Source organism: Phallusia mammillata, chromosome 2 (assembly GCF_965637545.1).
Source record: "Phallusia mammillata chromosome 2, kaPhaMamm4.hap1.1, whole genome shotgun sequence".
NCBI classification, from domain to species: Eukaryota; Metazoa; Chordata; class Ascidiacea; order Phlebobranchia; family Ascidiidae; genus Phallusia; species Phallusia mammillata.
In genome coordinates this window covers 30856028-30873599 of record NC_137253.1, presented here as the reverse complement: position 1 = coordinate 30873599, position 17572 = coordinate 30856028, and the positions used below count along the sequence as shown (strand labels likewise).

General features: G+C 34.4%; 2 protein-coding genes across 2 annotated transcripts; both read left to right on the top strand.

Annotated features, from left to right (window-relative positions):
* Positions 1-7882, top strand: LOC145213294 (uncharacterized). The gene is made up of 15 exons (XM_080081522.1): positions 1-148; positions 659-741; positions 1263-1416; positions 2225-2307; positions 2703-2856; positions 2920-3002; positions 3830-3983; positions 4051-4133; positions 4568-4721; positions 5146-5228; positions 5792-5945; positions 6429-6511; positions 6570-6723; positions 7010-7092; positions 7716-7882. Exons 1-15 carry the CDS (start codon positions 36-38, stop codon positions 7880-7882), a joined length of 1785 nt encoding a protein of 594 aa, XP_079937648.1. The 5' UTR covers positions 1-35.
* Positions 7883-8521: 639 nt separating this feature from the next.
* LOC145213293 (uncharacterized) lies at positions 8522-17156 on the top strand. Its single transcript, XM_080081521.1, has 16 exons — positions 8522-8591; positions 9590-9743; positions 10200-10282; positions 10993-11146; positions 11621-11703; positions 11759-11912; positions 12349-12431; positions 12642-12795; positions 13283-13365; positions 13742-13895; positions 14539-14621; positions 15504-15657; positions 16283-16365; positions 16428-16581; positions 16854-16936; positions 16999-17156. The coding sequence occupies exons 1-16, from the start codon at positions 8522-8524 to the stop codon at positions 17154-17156; spliced, it is 1887 nt and encodes a 628-aa protein (XP_079937647.1).
* Positions 17157-17572: the final 416 nt, after the last annotated feature.

Genomic DNA, 17572 nt, shown 5'->3' with positions numbered 1-17572 from the left:
CTGCGACATGTCCTACTTATTTTGGGCCTCATTCCATGGACTGTCTGAAAACAGTTTGGACCTCTGTTGGATGTTTGCCAGAAGGTGAGGAATATCCTCCCAAACTATCGACAGCTGAGTTTGCTGCGCTCTCTATGTTATCTTACAAGTAAGTAGCTGATATTAATAAAATTAAATATCGAGTGTTGTTGTATTCATAATTGAAACTTAGAGCTGGAATCACCCAGTCCGTTGCTTTCTGGATGAAGACTAATGAGCCTTATAGCAATAGATGTTAGTTCAGAAAAAACATTTAGTCGTTCATCCTTGAGTTTAAAGATATATATATATATTTACGAATTTTTCTGCTTGTTAGCAGATACTGATGATGCTATAAAAGTGACATATATATATATATTTAAACCTAAAGGATGAACACTTAAATTTTTTTTTTTTTCTGAACTTTTTTGTGTAAAAAACCACAACTTTAGCTTGTTTTTTTAACAGAAAAAATTGTTTGTGTTCAACACCGCTTAAAATATCAAGGTATCTCAAGATTGTAAGATTTGGCATGTTGCATTTAAGTGTTAATGAAAGTGTTAATCGAAATATATGACGTACCAGTAAACTGCAAGTACTCTTGTTGTATCTAAATATTTTGTTGTATTTTTTTCAACAGGACTTTAAAAAGTCACAAGGAAAGTGTAAAGGCTGATGCTGACAGTGGAGATGCATCTGCACAAGTAAAGTGCTTCGGTGTAGGTGAGGTTATTTTGTGTGTATTTGTTTATACTGGGCAACCTTTTGGAGACTTTCAACAGAATCGCCAAGATAGCTGTGTGGTTGGCGCACTAGCCTTTTTGTTGGTTGTTGGTTGTGGGTGTAAATTCTGTCTTGACCGCTTTTGATTACCTCAACAAACATCTTGAGCGGCATTGCTTTTAACGTAGTGGAACCTGATGGATGAAACTAACGTAAATTCATTGCAATTTACCTGGTTAAATGTCTGAACCAGAAATGAAATTAACCAGACTGCTATAAACTGAATCATCTCTATTTGTTATTTTCATGAATCTAAAGCTAAAAATAGGAGCCGCTAGAAAAATGTCACATAAAATTTAGTCTTACAAACTGTTCTAATTAGTTTTGTTCCCAAATAAAATCATTAATGTTTTTAAAGTTACGAAAACAAAAATAAATAAATTGCATGTAACAAATATTATTATTATGTTTAGTTCTATACTAGTATAAAACACAGGTTATAACAAAACTTTGCAACACAGTTTTACCTGCTCCGTGTCCAACATATTACGGAGCCCATTCAGACAAATGTCTTGAAACAGTTTGGAAAAAGGTAGGATGTTTGCCGGCAGGAAAAGCATCGCCGGACAAGCGGACAGTATTGGAGAGAACAACACTTTCTACACTGGATTTAAGGTGACCGAATTATTTTATTTATGTTCTGTTGTGTGTATTTACTGGTTGGTGTTAGTCTGTTCATAGATTGGCATGCATTTCACTTGCACCTCGCCATGTTTGATACTAGATTATTAAAAAGCTGATTATGAAGTTAGTGTGTCTTGTTGTATGTCAGTGACAATTTTGAAGGCAGCACCACAGTGATTGTGTAGAACAGTGCTTCTCAAACTTTTTTTGTTGTGACACCCCTGGACAAGTTTTTGTGGACTTGCGACGCACCAGCAATTAAAAGTTAATGAGAAAACTTATTATTAAAGTTGTGTTTATTGATACAACAACAAAAAGCCACATAACGGATCTATTCTGCGACGCCCTTAGAAAATTGAAATGACACATAAGGGCATCGCGACGCACAGTTTGAGAACCACTGGTGTAGAAGTCAGTTTTAGAAATACAGGTGTCATGGCTTCAAACCTTACCACTGGCAGAAATCTAACTCCATGGTAATGAGTAAAGCAGTGATTCATACCCTTTTTACTTGCTGACTTCTCCTAGAAGTTTTTTTTCATCCCAGAAACCCCCTTTGTGTTCTTTACTAACAAATGAATAAACTAGCAGAATATGTACATGTATTTTGAGTGCTTACAACTCTACTTTGCTGGTAACTTGTCTTTATGTTTGAATTTTACTTTGTAATATTGTTTGGATCAAGTCAGTTTTGGGTCACAATCAAATTTTATTTTCTCATCTTTTTAATGTTAGAACACTGATATGGTGACAACAGGATACTAAGTAAAAACCTTTGACAAGAATGTTTGTTTTTCAGAGCTTTGAATGCTTCATTAAATGCAACAAAAACTGCTGCAGATATGGGAGATCCTGCTGCCCAACTTGATTGCTTTGGATTCGGTAGATTATTATTTTTTATTTATCGAAACTCTCTTTGAATTTTTAAGGTTTGAGCTTCAATAAAATGATTGTTAGGTGTTTTTATCTTTGGGGAATAGCAATGAAAAGATAAAAATCTCAGAGAAATGAGTTTTGTTTCTTTTTTAGACTTCCAAGAAATATGCTGTGCATAATAGTGTGTCAAAGCGACATTTTTGTCAAAAAACACAACATTTAACAATATGTCTTGTCATCATAGTTAATATTAATGAATGTTTTCATACTTAAAGCCACATAAACTATTAAATACCATTTGAATCATCTGTTGATTGGTACTTTTAGCATGTGAGCAAGCAATCAAAATTTTTTTTGGTACTATAATAACTATGTCTTATGTTTGTTGACTATTTTTTTAGTTTTGCCGCCATCATGCCCAACATACTATGGACCTCACTCAGTGGCTTGCATGAAAGAGGTTTGGGCGTTAGTTGGATGTTTACCAGAGGGCGATGGTTATCCAGACAAACTGTCTACATTTGAAATTTCGGCTTATGCAGCACAAAACTACAGGTAACACACAGGTTTTTCATCTCCTTTGTCGCACTTGCTTACTGTTGATGAATTTTCTTTTAGTGAATTAATGCGAAGCATGGAAATTATAAAGAATGAATCAGACGCTGGCGATTCCGCTCAACAACTTAACTGCTTTGGAAGAAGTAAGTTATATTTTTGACAAAATTCAAATATGTTCTGTTGGCACAGAGTGTTAGTTCAATGGCTTAGGCCAGTAGTTTCCAAATTGTGATTGTAAACACATTTTTATTAAATAAACCACAGAGGTTACAATTTGCTTTCAACTTTTTAAAAATAAAATCTGCCATAAGAATAAGCTGTAGACCAGTGGTTCTCAACCTTTTAAGTTTGCGGACCGGTAAACTTTCAAAAATAATTTTGCGGACCGGTGGACTTTCAAAATCAACCCAAAATGTAATCACGACAAAAATATGCAGATCAAAAAAATACGAAAATGCAATTTAATGAGAAGTTTGCTGCTGTCTGTTTGATATCATACGTGTTAAACGCGGTTCTAATGAAGTTTTTTGCAAGGCGAAGTAGAGCGTTGACTTCCACACGATTTCTCTGCCTTCAACGTCTTGCATTTTGCAATTGAGATATAAAATTGTAATATATTTGGCGGACCGGCCGGAACGTTGACGCAGACCGGTGCCGGTCCGCGGACCGGCGGTTGAGAACCACCTGTAACGCCACATCGATGCATGACATAGGCCGTATTGGCTAGTATAGCCATCTAACAGCAGTCCAGTTTGTTGAGACTAATTGGCTAGAACACCTATCTTTGTCACCAGCTGCACTGATAAGACCCTATAGGCTGAAATAGTGAGCACTGTTTGCAGTTTATCATTTATTTTCTTGATGGTAAAAGAATGTTTTAACAACTGTATACTTTTTTTGCGGTTGCATGGAACCAAAACCAAGTGTGTATGTTTTGGAATTAGCGCTTATTTGCATTTTACTGTTTCAGATTTACCTGTTGCTTGTCCAACATACTATGGTCCACATACCAGGGCTTGTCTCAAAATAATTTGGACCATGGTTGGATGTTTACCAGCTGGACAAAAATACCCAGACAAGTTAACAGTACCTGAATATACAACAGTGTCTGTATTATCATACATGTTAGTGATTCTCCAGATCGGGCTACATTTTTTGACAGGTTTAATTTTGTGTTTTGTGATTTTTTAGTGCAGTAAAGTCTCAGTTTAACCAAACAAAGAAAGATGCAGATGCTGGTTCAAGCACAGAGCAACTCAACTGTTTCGGTGTTGGTGAGTGTTTTTATATATATTAGAAAACCAAAGTATAGTTATTCCTGTTCATAAACAGATACAGGCACCATATACCAACATTTAATAGGCAATGTATGCTAATCGGTTAATTAAAAAAAAAAATGCAGTTTTTTATGCACTATGTTGGTATATATTTTGGCCTAAATCATGCTAAATGCATTTAAACAGATGTGATGTCTATGTACTTTCGCCAGCTTATTTAAAATTGGAAGCCTTACTTGTTTCTTATTCCATGTTTAATTATGTTGATGCTTGTGATTTCTCATTTTAATCTCCACTTGTTGTATTATGCAACAGACTTTTGGTGATGAAGTGACCTTTATAGTATTTTGAAACATCAATACTAAGATTCAATGACTAGAAGAGCTATATTAGGTTTATGAAAATAACACCATCTGGACTCTTTTTTCAAGATTTCCCCCCGAGTTGTCCAACATATTATGGTCCCCACACCATTGCTTGCATGATAGAGGTTTGGAACAACGTTAAGTGTTTACCTGCAGGACTAAAATATCCACCAAAACTTCCTACTTTCGAATTTTCTACTTTGTCAGCTCTTACATACAGGTAACTGTGGAGTTCTGTTGGCTTGGTTATTACATGTTTATCCTCAGTGGGCGGGCAACACCAAAACATCTAAACACTGACAGTTAGTCTGTGTTCAAGATCCCAACAATACTACAAGTCTGTTGAAACGTATATTATCTGTATTTTCCCTGATCAGTATTATTATTTGATGTTTTTGGTTTGTCTTAATTCATGTGTTTGGATCAATGTCGCTCGAGTTTCTTGCCTTGGAAACCACTAGTGGCTAGGGCAGGACTAGAACCCTCAACCTTGTGAACACAGGGTGGTTGCGTTAACCACTCAGCCATTTTGACAAGACTTCAAACCACACATTTTAAGTTTGCCAATCTTGTTTCAGTTAAATTATTTGATTCCAGATTTACTTATTACTTGTCAACAAACTTATGTCTCTGTTCTGTTTCAGTGGTCTGTTAAACAGCACACAAACTATTAAAAGAGAAGCTGATGGTGGAGATGACATACAACAACTTAACTGCTTTGGAATAGGTGACCTTAAATAAACTGTTATCCCTGTGTTGTAGGCCTGTGATTAAATAAGCTCGCCCACATTTATCATGTTATCAAATAACTTTTCCAGTCAAATATCAAAAGTTCAATAGAGATGTACGCCAAGGTCACCAACTAAACAAGAAATTTTACATAAATTTCCAGGTGTAATTACTTTGGAAAGAAAAAAATGTACCATGTGTGTGGTGCTTAGCATTAACTGTTATACATATGTTGTAGGGCTCTGTATAAATAAACTTTCCAATAATTATCACATTTTGAAATAAGTTCGGTGTTTCAAATTGAATAATCAAAAGTTTAATAGAGATGCATTTGGTCGCTAATTAGTCATTAATTTTTGGTCACTAATTAAATGTTTACATACTTTTCCATGGGTAACTACATTTGAAAAAAATATGTACCAAGACTTTATGTATTATGTTTAGTAGATTTGAATTAAGCACTACCATAAAAACGTTGATGCTTTGTAATGAGTACCTGGCTAATGTTGTGGACCTAGTTTTTTTTAAAAAGCTCAATTATCAGTTTAAGCATTTTTGCAGACCTTCCTGTTAATTGTTCAACTTACTATGGACCACATTCAGATGATTGCTTGAAAGAAGTTTGGGCATTAGTTAAATGTTTACCTGCCGGCAACAAATATCCAGATTTGCTCACACTAACTGAAAAAAATGCTCTTGCAAGCTTAGATTTTGCGTAAGTATTTATATTTATGTGGATTAATTTGGTACTTTGCTTGATGTGCTTAAATACTTTGAAACTGTTTGATTAAATTTAGTATAAAAGAATTAAAATTTAAAATGGAGATTTAGGTTTGTGATTATTATAGTTGTAGAAACAGAGGTTGAATAATAATGAAAGATAACTTGTATACAGTGAACACTTTATATTACTGAAATTTCAGCTATGAATATTGTTGTTGCTATCAGTGACATTTGATAAAATTCCCTATGTAATGTACAATGCTCTGTGGTAGTTTTGTTTTTAATCAAGATTATCATCAATGCCTGGGACTAATTGATTTTGTCATGGGTATGAAAAAAACATTATCAACTTTTTATGAATAAAACTCTTACTTCATCAAAAAACTCAAAAAGTAGGAAACTCCAGCCATTCATCTATGTGCCTGCAGAGTTATTAGTTTAATATATGTCTGCAAGAGTAATGTTTTCTTTGCAGCGATTTGGTGAACAACATGAACACAACTAAAAACTTAGCAGACGGCGGTGACTCATCTCAACAGCTCAACTGTTTCGGAATCGGTAAACAAGATATCTATGCATTTTTCTATGGATTTTAATGTTTTCTTTTTAAACACAGATTTACCCACTGAATGTCCAACCTACTATGGCCCTCATTCAGTGGGTTGTTTGAATGTGATTTGGGAAAAGGCTAAATGCTTAACAGCAGGGCAGGACTTCCCCAGCAAACTTTCTCCAACCGAGCGTGCAGTGTTGTCTCCGCTAACATACACGTAAGTATCTATTATGATTAATTTATACACATACTTTTGCCTTTCATGTATCTTTAAGTTTCCAAAAGGTAAAACAATCTATCCATTATGGTTCTGGAGTGTATCCATTTTGATAAATTGTAACAACAGAAAACTGTGCTTTTCAAATAGTTTTAATTTTTTTACCTTTGTACATCCTAAATGACTATTTTAAATACCTTGAAATGATGCAAGTAACAAGAAAATGGGCTGTGTCTCATTGCTGTAGTTGTTTTTCACATTAAACAAAATTGTTTTTGTTTTTTAGGGCAGTAAAAATGCAATTTGAAACTACAAAGGCAAACGCAGATGCTGGGTCAAGTACGGCGCAACTCAATTGTTTTGGAATAGGTAATAACTTTGATGCTTTATTCAACAGCAGTTCAATATTATAAAAATTGTGCTCCACGAAATATGTGCTTATGATGCGGCAACGGCAGTTTGAGAAAATTTAAAACGCACACTTATACACACAAATGTAAACACAAATGTAATCATACAACAGAGGTCGCCACAATGTCATAACCTTTCTGGTAAAAGCATCAGCTTATTGTACTTAATGGGTTGAATCAGTGTACGCTGCCTGGAGCTTGCTTATCATGTAATGTTTTGTAAATCCTGGTAAATTTATTCTGGAAATCAATCCCTGTTTCTATTTGAATAAGACACTAAAGATGCTTTTTAGGAAAATATATTTATTCTTTATAAGACTGTCATCTGATTTTAACCGGGAAATAAACATTTCCCAACTTGTGATGTGTAATGTTTTGTCACATGCAGTGGTGGTATTCAGCCGGTTCGCATTGGTTCTATAAAATCTTCTAACAAAATTGTATGAGATCAGCAAACTGGGCTTTATGTAACAAAAACGGCTGAAAAATATGATTTTTGTGATAGAACCGACTGACAAAAAATTTGAATCCCACCACTGTATGTGACAAAACATTATGTGCCTGTTGATTTCATGTTTTCAGATTTTCCTGGTGTGTGTCCAACATATTACGGTCCTCACTCCTTGGATTGTTTGAAAATAATTTGGAACATGACAGGATGTTTGCCTCAAGGTCACAAGTATCCTGACAAATTAGGAACGACAGAACAAATTACGTGGATGCGTCTCAGTTACAAGTTAGTTATCTAAACAATATGGTACTGTCAGATACATAAATGGTTCTTCTTTATTTTGATGTTTCTGTATTTTATATTTTTTATGTGTCAATTTGTTGAAACAATTGTCTGAAAACATTGCTCTGGGTTTGCCTTCTGTTTTGTCATTCTGCCAAGAGATTTTGGTGGAAATTTTGCATAGTACACTCATACAATTTCACCAATAAAATAAAGTTAAATGATCCCCTACTATGAAGCTGACATATGCAGCCTAAGAGGCAGGGGATTGTGCTTGTGATTCGACTTATGGCGGTTTCTCCACTGAGCCTGTGTAGCTTAGTTGGTAGCGTGCGAGTCCCAGAAAGAATCCTGTCGTGGGTTCGAATCCCCACCTCAGGGCCAGATTTTTCTAGCCTATGTCTTACCATATGGGAATGCTTGGTGACCAACTGATTTGGTATGATGCCTTTAATGGGCCTGGCACACTACAATGTATATTTGAGTATGCTGTGATCGCTGGTCTGCATGACACTTCAGGGCTGATCCCAATTAAAAGTTTATTGTAAAAGTTACATCGATTTAACTCTAAAGCAAATGCCTAAAATTACTCCAATTGTCTAACCACTTTGTTCATTTTGTTTTAATGAATTTTGTATTAAGTGCACTGTTCAACATGACTAAGACCATCAAGGCAGACGCAGATGCTGGCGTAGACGTTGAGCAACTTAACTGCTTTGGAATAGGTAATAGTTTGTGTTCGTGTATTGCAGCTATTTGAAATCGTTGTATCTTTACTTGACTGGCAAAATAACACAAAGTGTATGGAAATGTTGGTTGTGTTGTTAAACTTACATATGAAGACTGCTTTAAGAAGAAACAGACTTGATTACTCTATTTGTTAGGGATGTGCCAAAATTGCAGATGTTCTGTTTGAGCATTAACGTGAGATGCTCGGTGCTCGGCCGAGCATGCTCGGTGCATTATGATGTCCCAAAAAATCCCCTTTCTACCTTTTAGCTCTACAAGGCCTCTTACGTCACCAGCGGTGTATTAAGCTGTTACAGGCCTCAGAAATACACGTTTTTCCACCATCTAATACATTTGAAAAATCATTTGTTTTGGTTCATAGACACCCTTTCGAACACTAGTTACTTATGTTAGCTGGGCATGAATATGCAAATTTAACGCTCAGGTCAGTTTGTGCAACTGCTCAGCCGAGCACCGAGCATCAAAAATAGGGATGCTCGGTACCGAGTACTCTGGTTCTGGCTCGACTCGGCACATCCCTACTATTTGTCTTTGCATGCTGCAAACTCCTTTGTAGGCGTAACTGATTGATCTTTTTAACACAAAATTTTGCATTTTATATGTTAAGTCGCCAAAATGAGATGTTGGTTGGATTGTGCGAGTTATAAAAGGCATTAAAAAACAGAACTATAGAACAAACACTTGAAATATCATAATCTTACATAAAACTTCCAGACGGCTTGTACATAGTAAATGTAAATATCAATTATACAATGCAGGCATAATTGATATTATTTATTGTATATTAACTTGCATTGTTATCTTGTCATTTATGAATTTTTTGATTATGACAATAAATACCCTTTTTTGTAACTGTACATACTATTTACCCATAACAGTTTCTGTTTATAGTTAAGACTGTAAAACATATTTGCCAGTTTGTGACTATTATCAAAACGTAAAAAAACATCAAATCAATGTATTCTGATATTAGACCTCCCTATTAAATGTCCAACCTACTACGGAGCCCATTCTTTGGATTGTCTAAAAAGTGTTTGGGCAGCAATTGGATGTTCCATTGCTGGTTACAAATATCCGGGAGTTTTGACATCATCTGAGGTTGCGACGCTATCGTCCATGACTTACAAGTAAAGATTTGTGTTCTTTGCAGTAAATTGTAGTGATGGGACAAGTACCCTGTACTCGGTATCGATGGTATTAAATGATTTCAGTGGTATTGATACTCGACGTTCTATACTGAAAGCTGGTTTACACTGTAAGAATCCGTCAACTTTTTTGCTAAAATTTGATTTGGAAAGCATAAAATCGGGAAAAAGTTCCGCCAGGTTACATATATTGTTTTTGCTATCATGTAGAAATCACATTTTTCTACATGCTTCTGCATATGTGTGTGTGCGCACATGTAGCCGGCCATGGCAGATAAATTAGCTAGTTATATACAACTAAGTACAACACTATATTTAAATACTCAGTAATTGGTATCAAAGGTATATACACGTGGTACTAGGTATCGGTACTCGTTTCGAAATCTGGTATCGTCCCATCACCAGTAAATTACTTTGTTCTAATTCACTTTTTCTTAGATCTTTGAAGGCACATATGACTTCCATAAAAGACAAGGGAGATTTGGGTGACAAAGCTAGCTACATTGACTGTTATGGTTTCGGTGAGTACTGAACATTTTTTCAAACTTAAGTAGCTATTAAAGCTAGTGAGAGAAAAATATTTTTATGTTGCAACTGTTTCTTGTTAAGTTGAGTTTATTTTGCTTGATGAAAATGAAACATAGCGACACAATTGCACTGAAAAATCACCAAGCCCAGTGACCAGTTTAAAATGTTCTGAAATGCAAATTAGTGAATAGCACAATTGTTGTTTTGTAATTCAAAATACAGTTTATTGCAGAGCACATAGTAATAAAAATGAAATGCAAATTTTTCAAATCCTTTCTCTGGTCTATTAAAAAAATTAAATACATTTAGTCTTACACCCTGGTCAATACTGTCAAATTGATTGTTATGACAATATGTTGAAAAAAAAATTTAGTATCCAGCAATACCATGTTTATTGTTTTTATTTATTTGCTTCATTGAAAAAAAATCTGTTGCCATTAGACATGATTGCATCAAGCAAAAATAACCCAATTTCAAACTTTCCTTTGATCAGCAAAGGTTGATAACTTCCAAATATTTGTTGAACTTATCTCAGAATTTCTTTAAATAACAAACTCTTTATGTTTGTTTTTATGCCATTTTTATGTGAAACATGTATTTCCAAGTTTTTTCTTCTGATTATGTTTCTTTTATACGTGTTTGCTTATTTAGCCTATGTTACAAAGTATTTTTATTTCAAAACACTGTTTCTATTTGTTTCAAGCATCTAGCAGTGCATGTGCGAACTTCTATGGTCCTCATAGCATGACTTGTTTACGAAGTGTTTGGAAATTGGCTGGTTGTCTACCTGCTGGTCATGAATATCCAGATAAACTCCTACCGTTGCAACTCAATATTCTTAACGGAACAAACTACACGTAAGTTTGTTTCCAACATTTTGAGCTGGTAAATCCATTGCTGAACTGCATCTAGCACCAAACATTAGTTTATGAGGCAGTCCATATATAAGCATGCCACACACTTTCATAGACTAAAAAAAAAGAATAAGAAAGTCTTTAGTAAAATTGTCCCAGTTTAACATTTGGTCTTCATGTATGCTAGCTTTTCCATAAGCTTTTACATTTTTTTTGCACAGCATGTAAAAGCTTTCAATTAAAACCATCTGGCTCAAAATATACTTTTGCTTAGTCCACACTAGTGATGCACCGACGGGTTCGGTGCATCACTAGTCCACACCTGTAGGCATTTTTGAAAATGTTTCCAACAATCTTTGATATTTTTTAAACCCTTTTTTGGTTATACTCCATTTATGTTTGTAGCACAAAATCCAGATACATTTAAAGAAGTGAGAAGTCTTTCTATGATTCTAACTATGCCTGTTGTTTTTACAGTGCGTTGGTTAATATTATGAACACAACAAAACTGGAAGCAGATGCCGGTGACTCTACGCAACAGCTCAACTGCTTTGGAATTGGTAACTTCTACATAACAAACTTGTTGCCTAGATTCTAACACTTTGTTATTTGCAGATCTACCAAATTTCTGTCCAAATTTCTATGGTCCACATTCTGTTGATTGTTTGAAGGAAGTTTGGAAGTTGGTCAAATGTTCGCCAAACGGTGACGATTTTCCTGATAAACTAACTCTCGCAGAAAAAGCTACTCTATCTGTTCTAAACTATACGTAAGTGGCAAATTTTTTTTTCGGTTTGGTCAAGCTCTTAGTGAAGAAACTTTCGACCATGAAAATTAAATGAACAAACATAACTTCTGTTGATCAATTGCTGTTTTTGATTTTAATGTTTACAGACTTAGTTTCTGGCAGACTACAATTTTATGGTATGGTTATTAAGGCAACGTTGGTAACTGCTATGCTAGGTTGGCTTAAAAAAGAGTTCAAAATAGTTTTTAAATGCAGATTTTTTGTCAGTTTACAATGAAACTTAAAAAATGTTTTTTGTTTTGTTTTGTATAATGAAACATGGAAAAAATGAACTACAAAACTGATTGACTACTATATTTAAAAAAAATTAAATCAGGATTTGTAAAAAATAAAATCAAGGAAATTTTTCCTGTGATTTACTTTGTGCTGATGATTTAATCTTATGTTTTCTTGATAGAGCTTTACATGACACATTGAGCAAAGTAAAATCTGATGCAGACGCTGGAATTTCTACAGCACAGTTGAACTGTTTTGGAAAAAGTAAGAATTTATTTTGCAAAAAATTAATTTTTTATCAATGAATTATTTAAACTTCTGATCTAAACTTTCCCAGATATTGTGCATTTTTTTATTATATATGCGCTACAACTGTAAAGGCATCATGCTCGTTATCTAACATTTGCATTCTCAATAACTTACATGCCTCAAATGACAATATATATTGTATATATACAATTCTGTTTATTTAAGATCTTCCCACCCTCTGTCCTACTTACCATGGCCCACACTCTATTGACTGTCTGAAAACAGTTTGGAGCATGGTTGGATGTTTACCAGAAGGGCAAGACTTTCCTGATAAACTTTCACCACTGGAGGTCGCAGCTTATGCTGCAATGAACTACAGGTAATGTTATGCACCTGTTTACGGCAAAATAACACTACCAAGCTTGTATCACAACATATAAAGAAAGGTGGAATGGTTGCAAGAATGGTAGTAGAACTGGGAATGATTCCCAGAATCAATTTACCAGGATTTAATGCTAATAGCTTATGGTTGTAAAATGTTTTAAATAGTTCTGCACAATGTTACATTAATTGTCCAAACCTATTTCTGTTAAACAATAAAAGACAGTTTTAAACTTTAAAGTAATGTTAGTGAGCAGTGAGTAATGCTATAGATTTGATTTTAAACAAGAAAACTGCCTAATTTAAAGTGCAAACACCCCAATAGGTTTAGTGGTCTCTGCAATTGCGGACTGCCACAGAATTAACAACTTTCCTTTGAAAACTACTGTGCCAAACAAATTGTTTTTGAAACATTAAAGAGTTGACTTTGGCAAAATCTAGACGCAGTTGTTTATCATTTTATAACTTACCATCCTATTTTGTAGTGAATTGGTTGAAAGCATGCAGACGATAAAGAATGAATCAGATGCTGGAATCCCAACTCAACAACTTAACTGCTTTGGAACTGGTATACCTAATATTTTAAAAGTTCTTCCCACCCACTTTATTTACTGTTTCTGATTTAGAAATATAGTAACTTTCTTTTCCAAACTTCTTCTGAAGATTAAACAGACTATTTTTCAGCTAAGTGATAAACTGCAGTTTAAAATTGAATATGTATTAAAAATGCTTTGTTAGGTGTTTTAAGTTGTAAACATTAGAAAATGTTTTTGTCCAGTGTACAACAAGATTTTACAAAATGCTAAACTCAGCTAGAATACTTATGGTGTCTTATGTTGTAAACAAAAATTTTAGTTTTTTTGCCAACATACAAAAATATATAAAAAAGCAATGACATGTACACACTTTCCTAAACATTTTTTACAACTGTCACGTTTTCAAAGATTTTCCTGCATTTTGTCCAACCTACTATGGTCCCCATTCATTGGATTGCTTAAAAACTGTTTGGAACAACAGTGGATGTTTACCAGGGGGAGATGAATATCCACCAAAACTTGCAACTCCTGCCAGAACACTGCTATCTGCTTTAACATACACGTAAGTTTTAATCGAAACAGTACAACAGCACTTCTCTATCAATTCTGGTCAATCTTATATCCAATATGCCAGGCTTTTTCTTGCAATTAGCCAGAAAATGGATTTCTCAGAAATAATTGGCTGTGGGATTTACAATCTGCATACAGTAGAGTTAAAGAATGTGTCAATATGCAATAGAGCAGACTTGTATTAAACCATTTAAAAAAGAGAAAGATACTTTATTCATTTAATACAGTGGTTCCCAACCGATAAATCCTGACTTAACAATTCAAAACTGTATCATTCCTTCCCCAATAGATTACATCATAGATGCCAAACCTTACAAAGGTCATTTAAAATTGGGCCTTCAAATTCACAGGCCATATTCCCAGAGCATATTCCCAAGTGTCTATTTACAAACCACATGTAAAAAATAAAGTTAACAAGTTTGGAACCTCTCCGTGTGGGAACAACTGATTCAATAAGTTATTCGAATAGAACCTTTATTAATATTTCCAGTTCAACGATTGTCTGATTACCATGAAAGGCACAGATATGGGGAAACTTCTACAGATGTTTTATTAGGATGTAGATAACAATCGAAGTTGTTTATTTATTTTTCGCATTTTGTGGATCAGATTTAAAACTAATATATTTTTTTCAGTGATTTAAAAACACAATTTGAAACCACAAAAGCTGATGCAGATAATGGTTCAAGTACAGATCAACTGGAATGCTTCGGAATAGGTACATTAAGTTTTGCCTTTAAATATTTACTGCACAAATGTTTTGACAGAATTATTGTCAAAACCGGAAGCAAAAGTTATGAACTAACACAGGGTGGTTCAAGACCGGGAGGATAGTTGGCCACATTAGGACTCGCTACTTTGTGGACTGCAATAGGAAAATATTTTTTTGTACTCTTGTCATCTTACAATAGACATATATTGACCTGCAGTTTGATGATTAGCGCTATAGCAAATCCCCACTCGATGACTGAATACAGAGATTGTCTGCGTGTTGCAGGCCAGGGTTTGGACCACCCTGAACTAGCTTAAAGTGGTCTCAACCCAGATTTAATACTTCTCATTAGCACTTTTTATGTGCATTCAATTGTATGCCGTTATAAATAAATAACATTAGACTTTAATAAGTCACTCATCATTGAAGTGTACTCAATGTATGACAACGGAATTTCTTCCTTTCACTACAAAGTATAGCTTAAACCCTAATGTGGCACTGCATGCTTTTATTCACAGACTACCTTGCACTAGACCAGTGGTTCTCAATGTTTTGTGGACCATGGCCCCCTAAAATTAACTTTTAGGCTCTGTGGCCCTCCTCAATGTGTAAACAAGAATTCATAATAATGAAAAACCTCAATATAGACAGATAGTATGTGAAAATCGATTAAAACATTAATTATGTGCATTAAAAAAGAAAATGGCTTATAGTGTGTGTTTCTAGTAAACCTACTCCCGTGGCCCCCCTGGGGGGTCATGGGCTCTGGTTGAGTGCCACTGTATTTTCAACACAATGACTTCAAATAACGTTATTTTCCACATAAATTAAAAAATTATGTTCTTGTGCAGCTAAACATTTTTCAATCACAATTATTTCTGTTACAAGATCTTCCCACCACATGTCCAACATATTATGGACCTCACTCAGTGGAATGTATGAAAACACTTTGGAAGCAGGTTGGATGTTTACCTGCAGGTTTGCAGTATCCTCCAATCCTGTCGGTTGTTGAGAAAACAGCTTTAGCAAAACTCAATTACAGGTAATGCTTGTCTTATTTTACAAATTTGTACTTAATCTAACTTTTTTTGAAAAAGTATTTGGTTTTACTCATGTAGTTCTAAAATCATTTATCACTCTTACAACTCCTTCTACTGAATCAGTAATGATTCATTTTTAACTTTGATAAACATTGTTTTCTGCCAACACAGTAAAGATTTATGATGTCTTGTTTAGAAAGTTGGTTGGATGCTTGCTTATTAAAAGTTACACTGTAGTTAGGTGATTGCTTCCTGCGTTGTAAAAAATGTACGCAATCTCGTCATAAGATTGTATTTAGTTAATCTTTGTATGCTCTACTATTTGCCCGCCATTATCCTTTTGGGTGGCATGTTTTTGTTGTACATTTTTAACAAAACTATTTTGTTCAATCTAAATAAATCTGTTATGTGAACTGAACATTTCTTTTCGGAAATAAGTTTGTAAAAATCACTACTGTTTGGTCGTTCACAATGTTTTAGGCAGCAGTTTTGAATTGAAATAATATTGAAACTAATTTGTATTTTTAACTCTTCTGTGAAGATTTGCTTCCAGCAATAAGAATAGAAACACAAAATATTTTTTATGCGAACAAAACGCTTTTGAAAATAGGTTATTTATTTTCACAGTGCTTTGCTTGGAAATATGAACAAAATAAAATCAGAAGCTGATGCTGGAAACAGCGGTCAACAATTGGACTGTTTTGGAATCAGTAACTTATTCTGTTTATTGTAAACGTCGTATTACAGGCCTTACATTATTGTTTTTGTTAAGGTCCTCCCGCCTCTTGTCCAACTTTTTATGGTCCGCACACACTGGATTGTTTGAAGGAGATTTGGACCATGGTTGGGTGTTTACCAGCAGGAAACGATTTTCCTGATAAACTTCCTGCTCCAGAAGTTGCGGCTCTTTCAGCATTAAACTACACGTCAGTTCAGTTTTGTTTTCACTGGGTTGTGGTCAACATATGAAGACAATAATCACATTTAAAAAAAAATATATACAAGAAAAAAATTATACAAATTTTTTACATTTGTTAAAATGTTTCATTGCTATGGTGGACTAAGAATGTAAAATATGTTTTTAAAATTTGCTATTGTGAAGCTAGTTTAGCTTTGGGTCACTGTGGTTTCTTCTACCAAATTAAATTGACTCAACCTACCCAAAAAACGTGCTAACTTTATGGGTTTTTATTTTTAGATTTTTGTTTAACCAAACTGCTTCTATAAAAAAAGATGCTGATTCTGGTGATGTTGCTGCACAACTAAAATGCTTCGGAAAATGTAACAACATTAAATTAAGAGTTAACTTTAAATACAATTTTACAACATTTTGTTGTCATTAGCCTTTCCGCCTGAATGTCCCAATTTCTATGGACCCCATTCGCTGCTATGTTTGAAAAAGGTTTGGAGTTTGGTTGGATGTTTACCAGAGGGACATGAATACCCAGATAAGCTTTCTCCACATGAAGTTTCCATTCTTAAAGCTCTGAATTATAGGTGAAGAAAATTTTAAATTGTAATTTTTCTGTTTTGTTATACCACTGTTTGCCAAGGATTGCTGAAATCGGGCTATATTGCATGTTCCAAGTTCTATGAATTAGTTTTTCCCCTTTTAATTTGTGAACAGGTTTCTGTAACATGGCCAAACAGTATAAACAGTATATTGAAATAACATTACTTTTCCTTTTGGAGTCCTTTAGCCTACTAGAACACCATCTAAATATGGAACAAAATTTGACCCCCTGTACCTATTCAACACATCACTATTTAAAAATTATCGCTTTTATCTGCACCTGTTCCCTTGTCATATGTGCTGTTCTCTCGTCTTTTTGCTGGTTTTACCTACTGGTTGGGTTTTATATTTTATTTGAAAATGACGTAAGATGTGTTAAAGCGTTAGTTTTTTTACAGCACTAT

Bases quoted from the DNA above. Each gene is read 5' to 3' on its own strand.
- LOC145213294 (XM_080081522.1), top strand. From the start codon at position 36: ATGGACTGTCTGAAAACAGTTTGGACCTCTGTTGGATGTTTGCCAGAA. The intron at 1,417-2,224 runs GTGACCGAATTA...TTTGTTTTTCAG, and splicing joins CTTTCTACACTGGATTTAAG to AGCTTTGAATGCTTCATTAA. The intron at 5,229-5,791 runs GTGACCTTAAAT...GCATTTTTGCAG, and splicing joins ACTTAACTGCTTTGGAATAG to ACCTTCCTGTTAATTGTTCA.
- LOC145213293 (XM_080081521.1), top strand. From the start codon at position 8,522: ATGACTAAGACCATCAAGGCAGACGCAGATGCTGGCGTAGACGTTGAG. The intron at 11,913-12,348 runs GTAAGTGGCAAA...TTTTCTTGATAG, and splicing joins CTATCTGTTCTAAACTATAC to AGCTTTACATGACACATTGA. The intron at 12,796-13,282 runs GTAATGTTATGC...CCTATTTTGTAG, and splicing joins TATGCTGCAATGAACTACAG to TGAATTGGTTGAAAGCATGC.